The sequence below is a fragment of the Gossypium raimondii genome, chromosome 1, assembly GCF_025698545.1.
Source record: "Gossypium raimondii isolate GPD5lz chromosome 1, ASM2569854v1, whole genome shotgun sequence".
NCBI lineage: Eukaryota > Viridiplantae > Streptophyta > Magnoliopsida > Malvales > Malvaceae > Gossypium > Gossypium raimondii.
The window spans coordinates 32,215,438-32,231,406 of NC_068565.1; the positions used below are offsets into that span (position 1 = coordinate 32,215,438).

General features: G+C 31.3%; 1 protein-coding gene and 1 pseudogene across 1 annotated transcript; one reads left to right on the top strand and one right to left on the bottom strand.

Moving 5' to 3' along the window:
* Positions 1–8,698: 8,698 nt before the first annotated feature.
* LOC105785599 (NADH dehydrogenase [ubiquinone] 1 beta subcomplex subunit 7-like) lies at positions 8,699–13,766 on the bottom strand (annotated as a pseudogene).
* Positions 13,767–14,828: 1,062 nt separating this feature from the next.
* Positions 14,829–15,788, top strand: LOC105785598 (short-chain dehydrogenase reductase ATA1). The gene is made up of 2 exons (XM_052634863.1): positions 14,829–14,881; positions 14,996–15,788. Exons 1-2 carry the CDS (start codon positions 14,829–14,831, stop codon positions 15,786–15,788), a joined length of 846 nt encoding a protein of 281 aa, XP_052490823.1.
* Positions 15,789–15,969: the final 181 nt, after the last annotated feature.

The window sequence follows — 15,969 nt, forward strand, 5'->3', positions numbered from 1 at the left end:
AGAGAAGAATCACTCATTTCACTATGTAGTAGTTCAAATCCACAAGATACTAGTGTTTAAGCGGCTAATTTCACTATTGCTCTTTTCACGTTTTACTTTTTTCTCATATTTACAAAAATTACAGAGGATTTTCCTCAATCGAAAATATTCTGAAAATATTTTTGCAACAGTCAGATGATTTTCTGCAACTGAAAATATTCTAAAAATATTTTTTTGCATTACCAACACAAATATGTCTGGACTGTGTTTTCTTTTATTGGTTGAGATCTTTATTAGCCCATCTTTGATATCCAAACTTCACTTAACAAGAGATCTTGGAGATTTTTTTGAATTAGATCAAAGTAATCATCATCCTTTTAACTTATGCATTGGATCGATTTATGCCATTAAATGAAGGATATCCAGTTGATTTAGGTCCTACCTTATTATGTTTAGAAGATATTATTTGTGTTGTTTATCTTATTTAGAGAGATAATTGATTGTAACAGATTTATTATGTTAGCAAATCTCATTCTCTTATATATTGTAAGAATTTATATGGGTTTTGTACTGATTGAGTGAACTTTATTTTGTTCAGTGAGGAACGTTTTTGTGAGTGCATTATTTTGTATTAATCAATTGTGTAACTTGGTTAAAGTCCTATTTAGAGGGAAGATGTTTAGATCTTAGATACAAAAGTGAGAAGTCTAAACTAGTGAGTGTTAGAGCTTGGAAACACTTGTACGACGTGCTAAGATAGTGAATATACTCTTTGGGCAAGGCCTTGTAGATGTAGGAAAATCGTATTGCATAAACATCTATTGTGTTATTTACTTTTTTGCACTTTTCATTACTTGTGCCTAAAGCAATTGGAATTGGTTTTAACACTACTTCTGGCACTACTCGAATTTGCCTTTAGATGTGAATTTGGACTCAACAATCCAGTTGACATGGGTTCAAACTGTGTGACCCCATCCCCACACCCAATATTGTATAAAGAAACCATTAATCAATATGGTATTTTTTAGGTACATGGGTTAACTTTATACGGACAACTAATAAAATAGTGACTCGAGTCTTAAAATTAAAATATATATATAATTTTTTTAAGATTTTTTTTATTTCACTTGTGTAATGAATTTGGATAAATGAATATCCAGATTTAGATGCCGTTGGATGTCCATTCATTCAGATTTATTTTGGAAGTGTATTTTAATCATTATATATTTTATTATTTAAAAATAATATGAAATTATGATTTTTTTAAAAATCCCAAGTGTTTTTAGAATTTCTTTTTAAATTTTATAGTTTTAATATATATATATATATATATATAAATCTAAAAGATAAATTTTAATGGATTGTGTGTATGAAACACTAATCCTATGATTTGACTTAATATATTGATGCCTAAATATTTATTCTAATAATTAATCCGAAAACCAAAAAAAATGGGAAAACGTTAATCACCATTGCATGAACAAAACGACATCTCAATCCCCAAAAAGAAAAGTAACACAATTAGTCAAACTTGTACCTAATTGGAGGTAGCAGAAGTCAATATTGGTGGGAACCCTTCTTCAATCATTGTTCATTCCCCAGGCTTAGGTTAAACCAAAAATATATAATAATATGCAAATATATTCTTTTTTTAGGGATGGTTAATGTATCATTCATACTAATATTATACTATTATACTATATAAGCAACAATCTCATTTATTATTTTTAATAAAGTAATGAATATACTGATGTTTTCCCAACATTCCAACGCACCATGCACATTATATAATATAAAAGAACAATATACAGTCAAAACTAAATTCTAAATTCTAAATTCTGAACTATTATGCGTGAAATAACAATATTTCTGAGTCGACAAGTAGGATTGAAAATAGGCTCTAAAAGAATTGCATAAGTTAAGGGTCAAAACATAAGAAATTAGAGTGGAGAGAGTTGGTCAAACTAATTACTTGCCCCTTTTTCCCTTCCCTTCTTAATTCTCCAAAAGTTATCACTAATTTTTAGTGGAACACAAACTACAATGACAAGGTTGAGACCTTGAGAACTTTGAATTTTTAAGTTTTACCCATGTAAACTATGTGTAGTTGAATTAACTATTATATTGAACTATAAGTTGTAGTCTATTGGTTGGGTGTTCGTTTTCTCCAAAAAATAATTTGGGTTCAAATAATAATTGTACAAAAAAATTCTTCTATTCAATGGTTGCGATGATTGATTATAATGAAAGACATTGATATACTTGTAAGTTATAACTTACAAAAAAAAGAAAAAAAGAATTTATTGTATGTAATGACTAATGTAAATCAAAGAATATAATCATTTAGAAAAGGGACTAAACATGAATCACCTAAAAGGAAAAGGGTAAGATATTAGCATATGTAAAAAGTGAGAGAATTCCCATGGTCACTTTCAAAGGAATATTAAAAAGATTTAGGTAACCTTGAGTCGAGGTAGAAATAGAAATATTGGAGGGGTTGGCTTTGCTTTTAGCAATGTAGATGACCCATCTTTTTGACAAAAATGGGGATTATAGCTAGTGAATGTCAAACCTTAGTAGCGTAGCAGGTCATATTATTTATAAAAGCTCACGTGGGTAAGATATCCAATGCCTTTATACAATAAATAATATATAAAAAGAAAAGTGAGTGAAGAAATCCATTTCGCACAACTTCCTCAAATGGCGGTGCTGTAGGCACCAAAGGGGAAAAAAATTGCCGCCTTCGTCTACTTTTATGTGTTGGTCGTTGGTCCTCAATGTATTATTGTTCGGTTTTTCAAATAATTCCAAGCTTTTATTCACCCGTAATTTGAATGTTTCCTTAATAATGCATAAATTTTTATATTATCGCTCCGTCAGATGTTAACTTGAATTTTGTTTTCTCCTATTTCATATTAAAGTTCATTTCACCTATTTACAGTGTATGTTGAATGTTATAATTAACTAATTTCAAGCATAATTAATCATTATAAACATTCAGACCCATTTTAAATTAACTAACCCACATATACTTTTTACTGTATGAGACTCGAATATGACTTCAACTTCACTTATTTATACCGTCATTCTTCTTTATAACAATTCAATTTGTCTCTCAAGATTTTGATTGTTCTAACCACATTTGAAGTCCAAATCATATTTGACCCCTTTTTTTAAGAATTTTGAATAAAGATATAATATATTATTATTATTATTATTATTAGTTAGTGGAATTTAAATAATATCTTTAATAAAATTTAGCAATATAATTTCATTTATTAAAGATTATTTTAATAATAAAATATGTTAATAGTTTTTACTAAAATTTCAACATATTACTTAAACAATATCTTAAATGAAAATTTTTTATTTCTCTTAACAATAGAACTAATTTCATTAAAATTTGAGAGAAGAAACCAATAAGTGTTCATCGTAGTGGTAAGACACATTGCACTCCTAAAAAGAGAACTTTAGATTCAAACCTTGGAGATAACATGAACCTCAAAAAGTTTAGTATTTATGTATTGTAAAATGGACATAGAAGATATCTTAATTCTACCAAAACAAAAATTGAGAGAATGTGTTGTTATAAATAGGGGTGAGCGTCCGACTGAATCAAGTTGAATTGAGTGAAAACATTGAGTTAATTGAGTTGACGAGTCACATTTTATCATCCCAAGTTGAGTGAAATGAAATTCGAGTTAAGTCTAATTAAGTGAAATTATTCGAGTTAAATGAAAAAATTAAACATGTTATTTGAGTTATTCGAATTGTAAAATTCAACTCAACTCGAAGTTGAAACTCGAATAATTTATTCGAGTTGACTTGAAAAAACCGAATAACTTAATTCGATTAACTCGAAATTTGAAAATTTTATCGATTTTTTTTAGTCGAATCCAGTTTTGTTCACCCTTAGTTATAAATAACTAATTTGGTAAAAAGTGTACTTTATAACTTATCACTATTGTTATTATAGATAGAAAACTATTATTGATAGTAAAAATAAATATAAAAATTGATTCTACAACAAAATTAATAGTTAAAAAGAATAGGCATAATAAAAAATTTAGCCTTCAACATTTACATTTTTGTCAATTTGGTATTTATTCTTTTTTTAGCTAAACTTGGCCCTTAATCTTTTAAAAAAGGGTCAAATCGATTTTTTAATGGGAATATTGACTATAATATTAGTTTTTAACGTTGTTGGCATGGCGACTCACATGACAATCCACGTGCACATTATGTTTACATATTTGTTTTATATTCACATTAACAAATAATTCAAAAGGTATAAAAATAAAAAATAAATCAAATTTAAAATTAAATGATATAAAAAGTTTATAAAAATCCAAAAAAGATTAGCACAAAATACACGCAAATTGTCATGCAGGTGAAGCCGAAAATATTTTTTGGAGGAAATTAAATTGTATATTTTACGACAGAAAAATATAATTTTACCATTTTAATAGCCTATAGTTTTATAATTTTAAAGGATTAAATAAAATGTTTATCGTTTTGGGAGCCAAAGTGCAATTTTATCATTACTAATTTAAAATTTTATAAATTATAAAAGGGCTTAAATGAAAAATTTTTCATTTTAAGGGATCGACTAAATTATCTCTTTCTAAAAATTAAGAGTGAAATATATAAACGTAATTATACCTAAAAGATATTATTATAGAGGGCTATGCTTAATTTATTGTTGTTAATAGTAAATTAGGTGTTGTATTTAATGGTGTTGGACAAGTGTGAAGTAGACAAAGGTTTTTAATAGAGGTAAAGCTGGATTGCATGACATATTTGTTAAAAGGGTTCTAGTTTTTGCCATACAGCTTCTCATCATCCTTCCCTTTTAAACTTTATCACATTCTTAAATGGAAAAAAACGATAACACATTGAGATGTAAGTGATGGAAGGCCTAAAATATGGAATCCGCATATGCATTGTATTATCCATAAATTATATTCATTAAAAATATAATTTTTGTATCTAACACTGTTGAAATGAGATCAGGTTAGGAATTAATCAATATATCAATTTTGGAAATAAAAACTACCTATCTCTATGGTTTCATTAAACCAATTCTTTTTGAAAAATCTCATTAGAACTACCCAACCCATAAATAGGAGGATAATGTACTTCAGCATACTCGAACCCACGTCTTTCTGCATTAGCAACAATGTCCATGTCAATTGAGCTAAGACTCAATCGCAATTCTTATATAATTCTTGAATGTGATTACATAACTATAATATATTTTTTGAAGTTTATAATTACTATATTATAACAAAATGAAGGTTAAAATATGTTATTACTCCATATACTTTTATAAGATTTGAGATTTAGTCCTTGAATCATCTTTTTTTAATTTAAAATTTCAATATCGTTAGTAATTTCTATTGAAATCATCAACTTAACATGTTTATTTTCATCAATCATAAACACATACCAAATTGATAAATTTAATAGAAAAATACTTAATAATTTTAATGATTAGACTAAAAATTTAAATAGATAATAGATTTTAACTTTTAAAATAGATTATAATGAAAAGAGCAAAAGATATTTATAGAATATGGTACTAGTCATTTGTAATTAAAAAGGAAAAGAAAATTCAACTACCATGATAAATGTGTGAAGAAATCAAGGGAAAGGAAAAAAGATAATTATTGTAGCTAGGTGTTTGGTAAATTTCAAGTAAAAGCTTGCAATTTAACAACTTTGGTCATCAAACATTAATTACTTGTACCTCTTATCCAAAAAAGTGGCTATTTTGAACATTATTATTAACTCCCTTCACATATGAATTCTTAGTTTCGATCATAATAAGAACACGAAGAAGTTGTTTCATCACCAAAAAAAAAAAAACCAAACCCCAGTAATAGGATCCTCATTTATAATCACAGAAACACTTTAGAAAGACACCCACAATATGAGAAACACTCACCTACACAATTCTGGACCACCTTGATTTTACTTTTTCTTATAACATTTTTAATCTTTTAATTTTGTTCTCATTATTATTTTAGTTAAATTTAGTCAATTTTCTTTTATTTCAAGTTAAAATTGTTATGAATTTAGCCAAAGTAGTCTAAACCGTTGAGAATTTAGTGCTTGGGATTATTAAAAACTTGTTTTAATTTTTAGATATTTATGTTAAACTGTAGGTAAAAGTATTACGGAGTTAGATTGTATTTTGTTTCTTCTACTCAAAAAATAGGCAAATTGGTCCCTGCACGTTAGATCAAAGAGCAAATTGATCATTCTATTAAAAGATTACATTTATTTTCACAGTTAAAAATTGGTTCTTGTACGTTAGCATGAAGTGCACATGGCACATCATATGTAATTGTTTGATTATTGCGTCAACTATGCTAGTTTTTAACAAAATGACCAGTTTGCTCTTTAATCTAAGTGCATGGATCAATTTGCATTTTTTTAGTAGAAAAAGCTAAAAACAATTTAACTCTTAATACAAGATCTCTACGTATAATATGATTTTTATCAAACTAATAATGATAAATAGGTATGTAGATTAGGTTATTTTATGAATAATGTTTTGGAATATATATACACATATTCCCAAATGGTGTGGGGAACATATGATGATTGAAGAAGAGAGGGGCCATATCTTTTGACTTTCCATCCATGAAGACTGGAATTGGTTTAATTAAATAATAATTAAGACAAGGAAAGATTTAATTTCTCGCCTCCATTCATGCACGTAACCAGCCGTAAAAGCCACCCCAGACAACACACAAACAGACAAAAGTGATTAACTTTGTTGCAAGTTATCAAAGTAGTAGGTTTTTGAAGCTTCCACATTATTCCTCCAAACCTAAAAGCTTCCAAATCAAAACAAATTATTATCACTTTTTATTATGTATTATTGGTGAATGTCCCATACTTGCAAATCATGGAATTTGACTCCTTCACAATCCAACCTTGATGTTTTTATATTCTTACATTCCATCTTTCTCACTTTTTATATTATAATTTATTGTTCAAAGATGTCATCCATTTTTCACATTTGGCTTTTGGGGGTGTCAACTATCATCCAATAATCATGACCTAACCTTGAATTTTTACTCATTTCTTCATCTTCCTTTTCACTCCATGCATATATTGCTTATGATTAATGTTGTTTGATTTTCTTTATAGCTAGACTGATGACTATGCCTCTTCCTAATTATCAATTATATTTTAACATGTAAGTTAATTATGATCTAATCCAAACATAGTTAATAAATGGACAGTTTGGTAATAATGAAATAATCAGTATAATGGAGGCCCTTATATTAATAGTTAGATTGTATTTTGTCCCCTCTACTCAAAAAATGGGCAAATTAGTTCTTAAACATTATATTAAAGAGCAAATTGGTCCTTTTTCTTAAAAATAATTTCTATTTGTATTGTTAAAAACTGGCATGGTTGACGGAATAACTAGACGATGACATGTCCCGTGCCATGTGTACCTCATGCTAATGTACAAGGATTAGTTTTTAACAGCAAAAACAAATGAAATTTTTAATAGACTAACTAGTTTGCTCGTTGATTTAATGTACAAAGACTAATTTACCCATTTTTTGAGTAGAGGGGGCAAAATATAATTGGACTCTTAGTACAAGGGCCTCCATGTTACTTTTGTTGAAATAATCTTAAAACGTGATAATAATAAGTAAAACAAGATGAACTTGAAGATTATCTAAACTCATTAATAAAATTTGTTTCAATAACCTTACAAATTTACGGTTAGAATAATAGAACAATTCGTTGCATCATAAATCAAGATTCGAGTCTTGTATCATTTAGTCTCATACTCTCTCTATATGATGATAAGAAAAGAAAGAATAGACGATCCTATTTAAGAGATTCAAAGTTGAAGTCTCAACCATTACTTTCCAATTTACCGATTACAATCTCATTTAAAAAGAAGTAGACATAAAAGTAGCATTAATGAATGGTAGAATGATGGGTGTATATGTGCAAGCTTTTAGAAAAAAACCGATATCATGGTGGACATATTAAATGTAGAGAAGTGAGTTTACCAAATCTTCACACATGATAGAGAGCAAAAGGATTTAAGATTATAATTGAGTCCAAAAAGTTCAAAAGGGAAAATAAAACCACGTGCGGTGTTTGTGTAGAAAGAAATTGAATGTGAAATTATATGCAATTTGTCGAACAATACACGAATATCAAGAAAGGATGAATTTGAATATTGAAGAAATCAGAAAGTTCCACATTTGGGAGTTCCAAAATCAAATTCAGACGTCGGCTGTCCTAATTATATATCTATCTTTCATGCTCTAACTTGTAGGTATCTCCTACAACTTTGCGTTTTTGAATTATGCATGCATTCAAAACAAATTCCATCATTTTCATATTTTAAATGTTTCTATCCATTGCATGATTTGCATATTTCTCATTTCAAACGTAGATTCCAGCTTATGCAGTTAATTTCATCAATCTCAGGCATACTGTTGATTCCACAAACAAGGCTGATGCATTTGTGGAGATGAAATACAAAAATATAAAAAGTTCCAAATTTGGATTTCTGTAAGATGAAAGCATTTTGGCAGCGATAAATCTCATGATCTTCCATATGAAACTACTGTACTATAGTTTCTTTACTTTGTAAAATCTTTTAGACAAATGATTCTTAATTTTGTATCATCCATTGTGTTAGCACAACATAGCATGCTACAGTTGGCTTAGGTCCTTGAAAGAGAATCCTTAATCTAATGAATGTTAGTAATGGTAACCACTAGGAATTGTTCATGGGTTACTCTCACAAAATGAATATATCACATATTTTCACTTAACATAGCCTGTTTTGGCATTCATAAAAAATGCAAAGCCAGCACTTGTCTCTTTGCTACGAACGAGGAGCAGGTGCAGCTTGAAGCTAAAACCAAAACAGACATGGAAAGGATTCGTAGTATTTAATAACCAAAATTAGCAATGGACCCGAATTTGGAGAAGAATTTGGAAAGCCACGAGTTTAATTTATCACCAAGGCGCACTCATGTATCCCTTGTACAACATGAGAATGATCGAATTCCATACTTCTCTACCAGCCATACAATGATACAACTACTGATTGCATGCCCAACACTATTTTTTTTATATATAAAGAAATTTATTCATTAGAAGAGAAGATTGCAAAACATTATATGTGGACAATCCTAGGAACAGCTAGCTCCGTAGCATTCTCAGGGATCACAGCATCAGGCGAATATGAAAATTTATGCATTCCCAGAGGTAAACCAGTAGCATACTTCGCTAGACCATCTGCAACTCGATTACTTCCCCAGTACACATGGGTTACGGTCACAGCCCAATACCGTTTAAGCATCTCCCAAATAGCTCTAATGATCATATGTGGCTGACTAGGAAACTGATTTAAATCATGAAATTGCTGCACAATCTCCAAACAATCAAGTTCCATCATCCATAATTCCAAAGAATTTTATTAAAACTAATAATTCTGCAATAAGTAAATTAATGTTTATTTTACATAATACTTAAAAAAGAAAGCGTTAAACATGAAAAGCGTCTAGAGCTCCTTATTCAAATGAATCAAGACAAGCACTAAAAAGACCAGAAGGCAGAAAAAAGGAAAACTCTTGATCAGGACCCTAAAATGGATGTCTGTCAAATCTTAATCAACCCAGCACCAGACTCAGAGTAATCTTAGTAGTGGCAGCTCAGCCTCAAAAAGGAATTCTAAATCCTTGACTTCTTCATTCTACAATAAAACCTGACCAAACCCACTTGTGAAACCTTTTTATTCCAATAGTTTCCCGTGGGTTATATTCTCAAAGCCTTAAGCAACCACACTAAAGAGATTACCAGCTTCCCTCTGACACATCCTACTAACCTCGTGCTTATTTAGTGACAACTTTTAGTAGCGATTGGTTTAGGAATTAAGACAACCCAAAGTGGTAGATGTTAAACATTTGATACTCTTCAATGCATGTTTGGCAGTAACTTTCAGCAGATTTTGCACTTAGGAGTACTATAATGAGGGGGAGAGAAAAAACAAAAATAGAAGAATTTCACAAACATCCAGTAATTTAAACCCAAAATTTCACTTCTTTATCTTATTTTGGTACTTCCAAAATTTGAAAGATCATATTTGTTCCTTCCATTAAGTTTACTAACAAATTATTTTATAAAAAGATTCTTGTCAAGAAATGGTTCCATCCTCTAAACTTCTAAATTAACATACTTTCAGTTGTTTACAAAACATTTTCATCCTCTAAACTTCTAAACATTTCCAGTGATTCAATTTAGTAACAAAATGGTACCTAAGTCCAAGCTCTTTACCATGTTCTTTTTCCAACTCAAAACAGATGGCAACAATGTTGTTGTGGAATGGATGCTGAGTAGTTGTTAGGTGGGAATCATTGGTGAAGGTGTTAGGATAGGACTCTTAGAATAAAATTGTTTTACAAATCTTAAAATAGTTGTTTATTTTGATAAGAATTTAGTCAGTTTGATATATATGTTTTTTAATTATTGTAATCTCTATCTAAAGGGATGTATGGAATAATAAAAGCTAAGTGGAATTTATATCAAAACTCTAAAAAGAGATTTGGATGTCTCTTTAACGAGTTCTAAGGTTTCAATCTCTCTTTTATGAGCTGAACTATCAATCTCAAAAACACAGTTGTAACAATTTGGTATTCAGAGCCAACGACCCTCAGCAATGGTAAAACAGTGATCAGCAAAGTGGCAACCAGAACTATGCAAGAAGCTCGAGCTTTTTTGAACAAAGATAGAACAAATATGCAAACAGTATGTGGATGCAATCTTTGCAAAGAACAAAGCCCAAGTGTTAGATCATATGCTTGAAGGAATAGATAACATGATTGTTAGTAAACAGGTTTGTAACCCTAGGGTAGATGCAAAGGTCGACCCTCTAACTGAACAAAACCAAACCATGTCAGTCTTTACTAGTCTCTCTTCCTCATCCTATGCATCCAATCCTTCTAAACCCATCTTCACAAAAACCAAGGTAGTCATAACCAATTTCACTTCTTTACCTTATTCATCAACTCTTTCTGAACTCAGCCAACAACCCGTCTTCTTATTTAAACCCAATCCAAAAAACCTTTGACTCTGCATTGAAAATGTTTAATGGGTCTATATTTGCTGGGGTATTTTTCAAAATTGAGAATGCTGGTAAGAAGTTTGAAAAGATTTATTCAATGGTGCTGTTAAAGGATAATAAATTTATGAAGGTGCAAGACCCTTATCAGTTTCGACTGTTAGTTGTGCCATTCACTCTTGAGAATCTACCTTTAGCCAAGTTTACCCTGACCCTAAGCTTGAGGACAAACTCTTTTTCTAGGAGGGGAGTATTGTTTCGGATGCTGAGTAGTTGTTACGTATGATTCTTAGGAGAAGTTATTAGGATAGGACTCTTAGAATAAAGTTGTTTAACAACTATTAAAATAGAAGTTGTATTTTGATAGGACTTTATTTAGTTTGGTATATTTTTTTATTATTGTAACCTCTAATTAAAGGGCATACGGAAAGATAAAAGCTAAGTCAGGTTTTTATCAAAACCCTAAAAAGAGATCTGGATCTCTCTTTAATGAGTCCTAACGTTTCCGTCTCCCTTTGAGGAGCTGAACTATCAATTTCAAATACACGGTTGTAAGATATCTCACTTAAAACAGGATTCAATTTGCTAGCTCAAGCCTCCTAAAACTTGTATTACATAGATACCACTTGATAGAAAGAACCGAAAACAATCAAGTTAATCAAGACTCATCTTAAATAGCTAACTGGTATCTTACATTTTTATCCATGTACATGTAAAGCCTCAATGCTCTCTTGTTAAACCTCTATTTCTTCGATACTCTGTAATCACACTATCTTATACTGATCACAATCAACATAGTGTAATTGGCTAAGCTTACCAATGCATTGAAATAAAAGAAATGAACCTAAATAAGAAAGGGCATCTAATTTTCAAAGCAAAACCACCTTCACAGGTCAGGATACCCCACAGCAGTGATGTCAAGGCAAGCGCCTAGGCGAGCGCCTAGGCGTGCCTAGGTGCTAAGGCGCAGTGCAAGAAAAAGCACACCTCACTAAAGAGCTGTTCCATTCTCCTGTTTATTATTATTTTTTTAACTTGTAAAAGAAAAAAATATAATAAAATATTTTTTAATTAATTACAGACCTAATTTTATTATATACAAAACTAGTTAACTCTTAAAAGTTAAAACTTTTCAAGAGAAGATGAAGAAAATTTAGAGCTAGTTTTTGATGATGATATTTAATCTCGTTCTTATGGTGTTTTATTTTACAATACATTAAGTAAATTATTAAACTTAAACTATTGAACAATATTTTTAATTTATAAATTGAACTATGTTAAAATTTATCTTTCTTTTACTATTCAATTAATACTTATTAATTATTAGTTACATATGATTTTATATACAATTTACATATAAATATTTATATGCTTGCGCCTTGGTTTACTCGGGAGAGCGCATTTTTTGCGCCTTGCATCTTAGGCTATCTAGAGGTCCTAGTGCCTCGAGCACACCTGGTGCCCTTGACAACATTGCCTTAAGGTAACTTAAAAAGCACCAGGAGTGCAATCAATTGCAAGAAAAAAACATAACCTGCAATCTCATTAATCAAGATCCAAAAAACAGTTGCAAACAATAGCCATCACATGACTGTTCATAGTTTTAATCAAACCCATTTTTTGAGGCTGAACCTCAACATGAACTCCAGAATGTTTGCTGTTCTCAGTCTCCCCATAACAATACATATATAAAATATTCTAAACCATTAGGCAAGAACAACCTAATACCGTTTCCAAAATCTTCAAAATGAACAGAATTTAATGGACTAATGGACCCCAAAACAAAAACACAACAAACGGTACATTCCAGATTCCCTTTACTTTTCAATCAAATACCACAGGAACCATAGACCCAAAGGAATTCCTTAATGTAAGACAAGAAACCAGGTTCCTTAAAAGTACTGATAGTAGAGTGCCAGAAACGCATTAATTTCACAATCAACAAGGAAGCAAAAAGAAACACCTAAACGCGTCAATTCAATACTAAGACCAAGCATGAAATTTCTAGTGAATATTTAGCAGCAAACCCCTGACAAAATCAAAACTTAACCTGCTCAGAACCCCTAAATTTTCAAGCTTTAAAATCCGTAATATAAATTCAAAGAACCCATCAACAAATAATGCAAAAATGGGAAAACAATCGACAAAAAACCATCAAATAGAACCATCCAACCCCACCCAATCATAGAAAATAAGAAAAAGAAACGAAATTTGACTGACCATGGAGATAGTTTAAGCATTAGCAGTTTTGGGAATGAGAGGGATGGATCCGGCTTGTTTCCCAGACTGTTTCAACTTGGCCTCTTCTTCATGGATCTTCTGCATCTGCAGCATCCTCTCCCTGACGAGCTCGTACTCGCACTTCTAGTACGAGTGGCATTCGTTCTCGCATTTCCAAGGCAAGTAAAAACTCGGCTTGCCGTCACTTGTCGAGTACGAAGAGAAGGTGGGCGCATTCGTCTCTGTATGGGATGCGGGCCTTGTTCTCCACCATTTCTGCCTCTGTTGCTATCATCTTCTTCGATGAACCCTTCATTTCCATTTTTCTCTCCTTCGCTCCTAACAGTATTTTGGGTCACGAAGCTGCCTTGTTGCTTATTTTTTACATTTGCAATGCTTTTCTTTTGTTTTGGAGTTTTTTACCGAAAATGATTTCAGATTGAAAACATCGTAAAACAGTAATATTACTGCGGAAACTTTTTTTTTTTCATGTATTTTAAGATAAAATATAGGTCTAACTTTGCTCTTAGTCCTTCTATTCTTTGTACTTTAGAAATTTAATCCTTTTATTTTCACTTTCAAGAATTTAGCCCTTATACTCTTTTAATTTAATGATTGAAATCCAATTGTTAACATCTTCAAAAGGCTTTTATTAAAATAAATTATGTGATATTTATACTAAAAAACTGTCAATCATGTGAAAGTCATGTAACAAAAATATTTGACTTTAATCCTACTTCTTTGAAAGAGTGTTAAAGAAGCTCAATCCCGCATTCATAATTGTAAGTCTTATTAAATTTAATATTTTATTTATTTATTTAACTTTTCAGGCGTGTAATATTGATCACATGTTCAATTTTTTTAATTTTAAAATATTATATAATCTAATTTAATCTGACCTGTTATAATGATTACGACAAAGGAACTTCAATTGTTTTTATTTACAACTATCCATAGTCCCTCCCGTACCTATAAATAGGAAAATAATGCGCTTCAACGCACCCAAACTCACGTCCTCCTGTATAGATAGGAATACCCATGCCAATCGAGCTAAGACTCGATCAACAATGGAACTTCAATTCTTAAATCAAAAGAGTAGAGAAACTAAATTCTTGGGATTAAAAGTAGAGGGTTAAAATTCAAATGTGCAAACAGTACAAGAAGTAGGAGAAGAATTAAACCTAAAATATAATTCTAATAAGTTTTTTCATGTGTTTGAGTGTGTGTTGTGCATTAGGAAATTTTTACATTATGAAGAAATGAGAAGGTATATGGTTGTTAAAAAGTAGATAACAACCACAAAATAAAATGCATATTTACACATGATTTTAAAGAAGAATCTATCAACAGAACATTACCAAGCATCTAGTTTGGATGTAGTTGTTGAGAATGTAAAGAGTGCCCAACTCTTTTATATATAAAAAGAAAGGGGAAAAAAACAGGAAAAAACCTTCGAAAAGCCTCTTTGAGTCGTTCCTATATATACACCATGTTTGCTTTTTTGGTGTATGCAATGGAGCAAGGTGTTGATAAGCATGTTGATTTGCAGAATTCGTCTGCAAAGAGGTTGGTACCAATGGCTACTTCAATAGCCTCTCTTACTAATGATCTTTTCACTGCATCATGTTCGATGAATCTTATATACGTAAATCCAAAATGAATACCTTTTTCTTTTTGTAGGATGATTGGCAAAGTTGCAGTTGTAACTGGTGGTGCAAGAGGGATTGGAGCTGCCACAGCTAAATTATTTGCTGAAAACGGGGCTTATGTTGTCATTGCTGACATATTAGATGAAGCAGGGACCATGCTTGCTGACTCCATCGGAGCTCGCTACATTCATTGTGATGTAGCCAAGGAAAGTGATGTCGAATCAGCTATCCAACTTGCCATCACATGGAAAGGCAAACTAGACATACTGTTTAGCAATGCTGGCATTGGAGGCACTGCAAGCAGCATAACCAGCCTTGACATGGAACAAGTCAAACATCTGGTCTCAATCAATCTGCTTGGCAATGTACATGCGATCAAGCATGCCGCACGAGCCATGCTGAGATGCAATACAAAAGGTTCCATCATATGTACATCAAGTTCTGCAGGCATCATGGGAGGGCTAGCGTCTCACCCTTACTCTTTGTCGAAAGCTGGTATCGTCGGACTGATGAGAACCGCAGCATGCGAGTTAGGTGTGCACGGGATTCGTGTGAACTGCATTTCTCCTCATGGTGTACCTACAGATATGCTCATTAGTGGTTATAGAATGTTCCGGGGGAACGAAACAACACCCGAAGAAGTGAAGAAACTGGTCGGTGATCAAGGGAGTCTATTACGTGGGAAAGCTGCAACTGTTGAAGATGTGGCCCAAGCTGCAGTGTTCCTTGCCTCAGATGACACCGGATTCATAACAGCACATAACCTCATTATCGATGGTGGATATACTTCTGCTATTAGTTCACTGAGTTTCATCTACAAATAGTAAAGAATTGGGAGAAGAAAAAAATAAAACAAAGACAAACTTTACCCAATGTGAATTTTGTAGCTTTTATTGTTAAAAACACCTTCAATCAAACCAAAATAGTTGTGCTAAATCTATAATAGTATCAAATATTGAGAATCAATACAGAAAGCAAAGATTGTTACTTTAAACGAAGCAAGTC

Excerpts from the sequence above, each read along its gene's own strand:
- LOC105785598 (XM_052634863.1), top strand. The coding sequence starts at position 14,829 with ATGGAGCAAGGTGTTGATAAGCATGTTGATTTGCAGAATTCGTCTGCA. Across the intron at positions 14,882-14,995 it reads CAGAATTCGTCTGCAAAGAG|GATGATTGGCAAAGTTGCAG; the intron begins GTTGGTACCAAT and ends TTCTTTTTGTAG.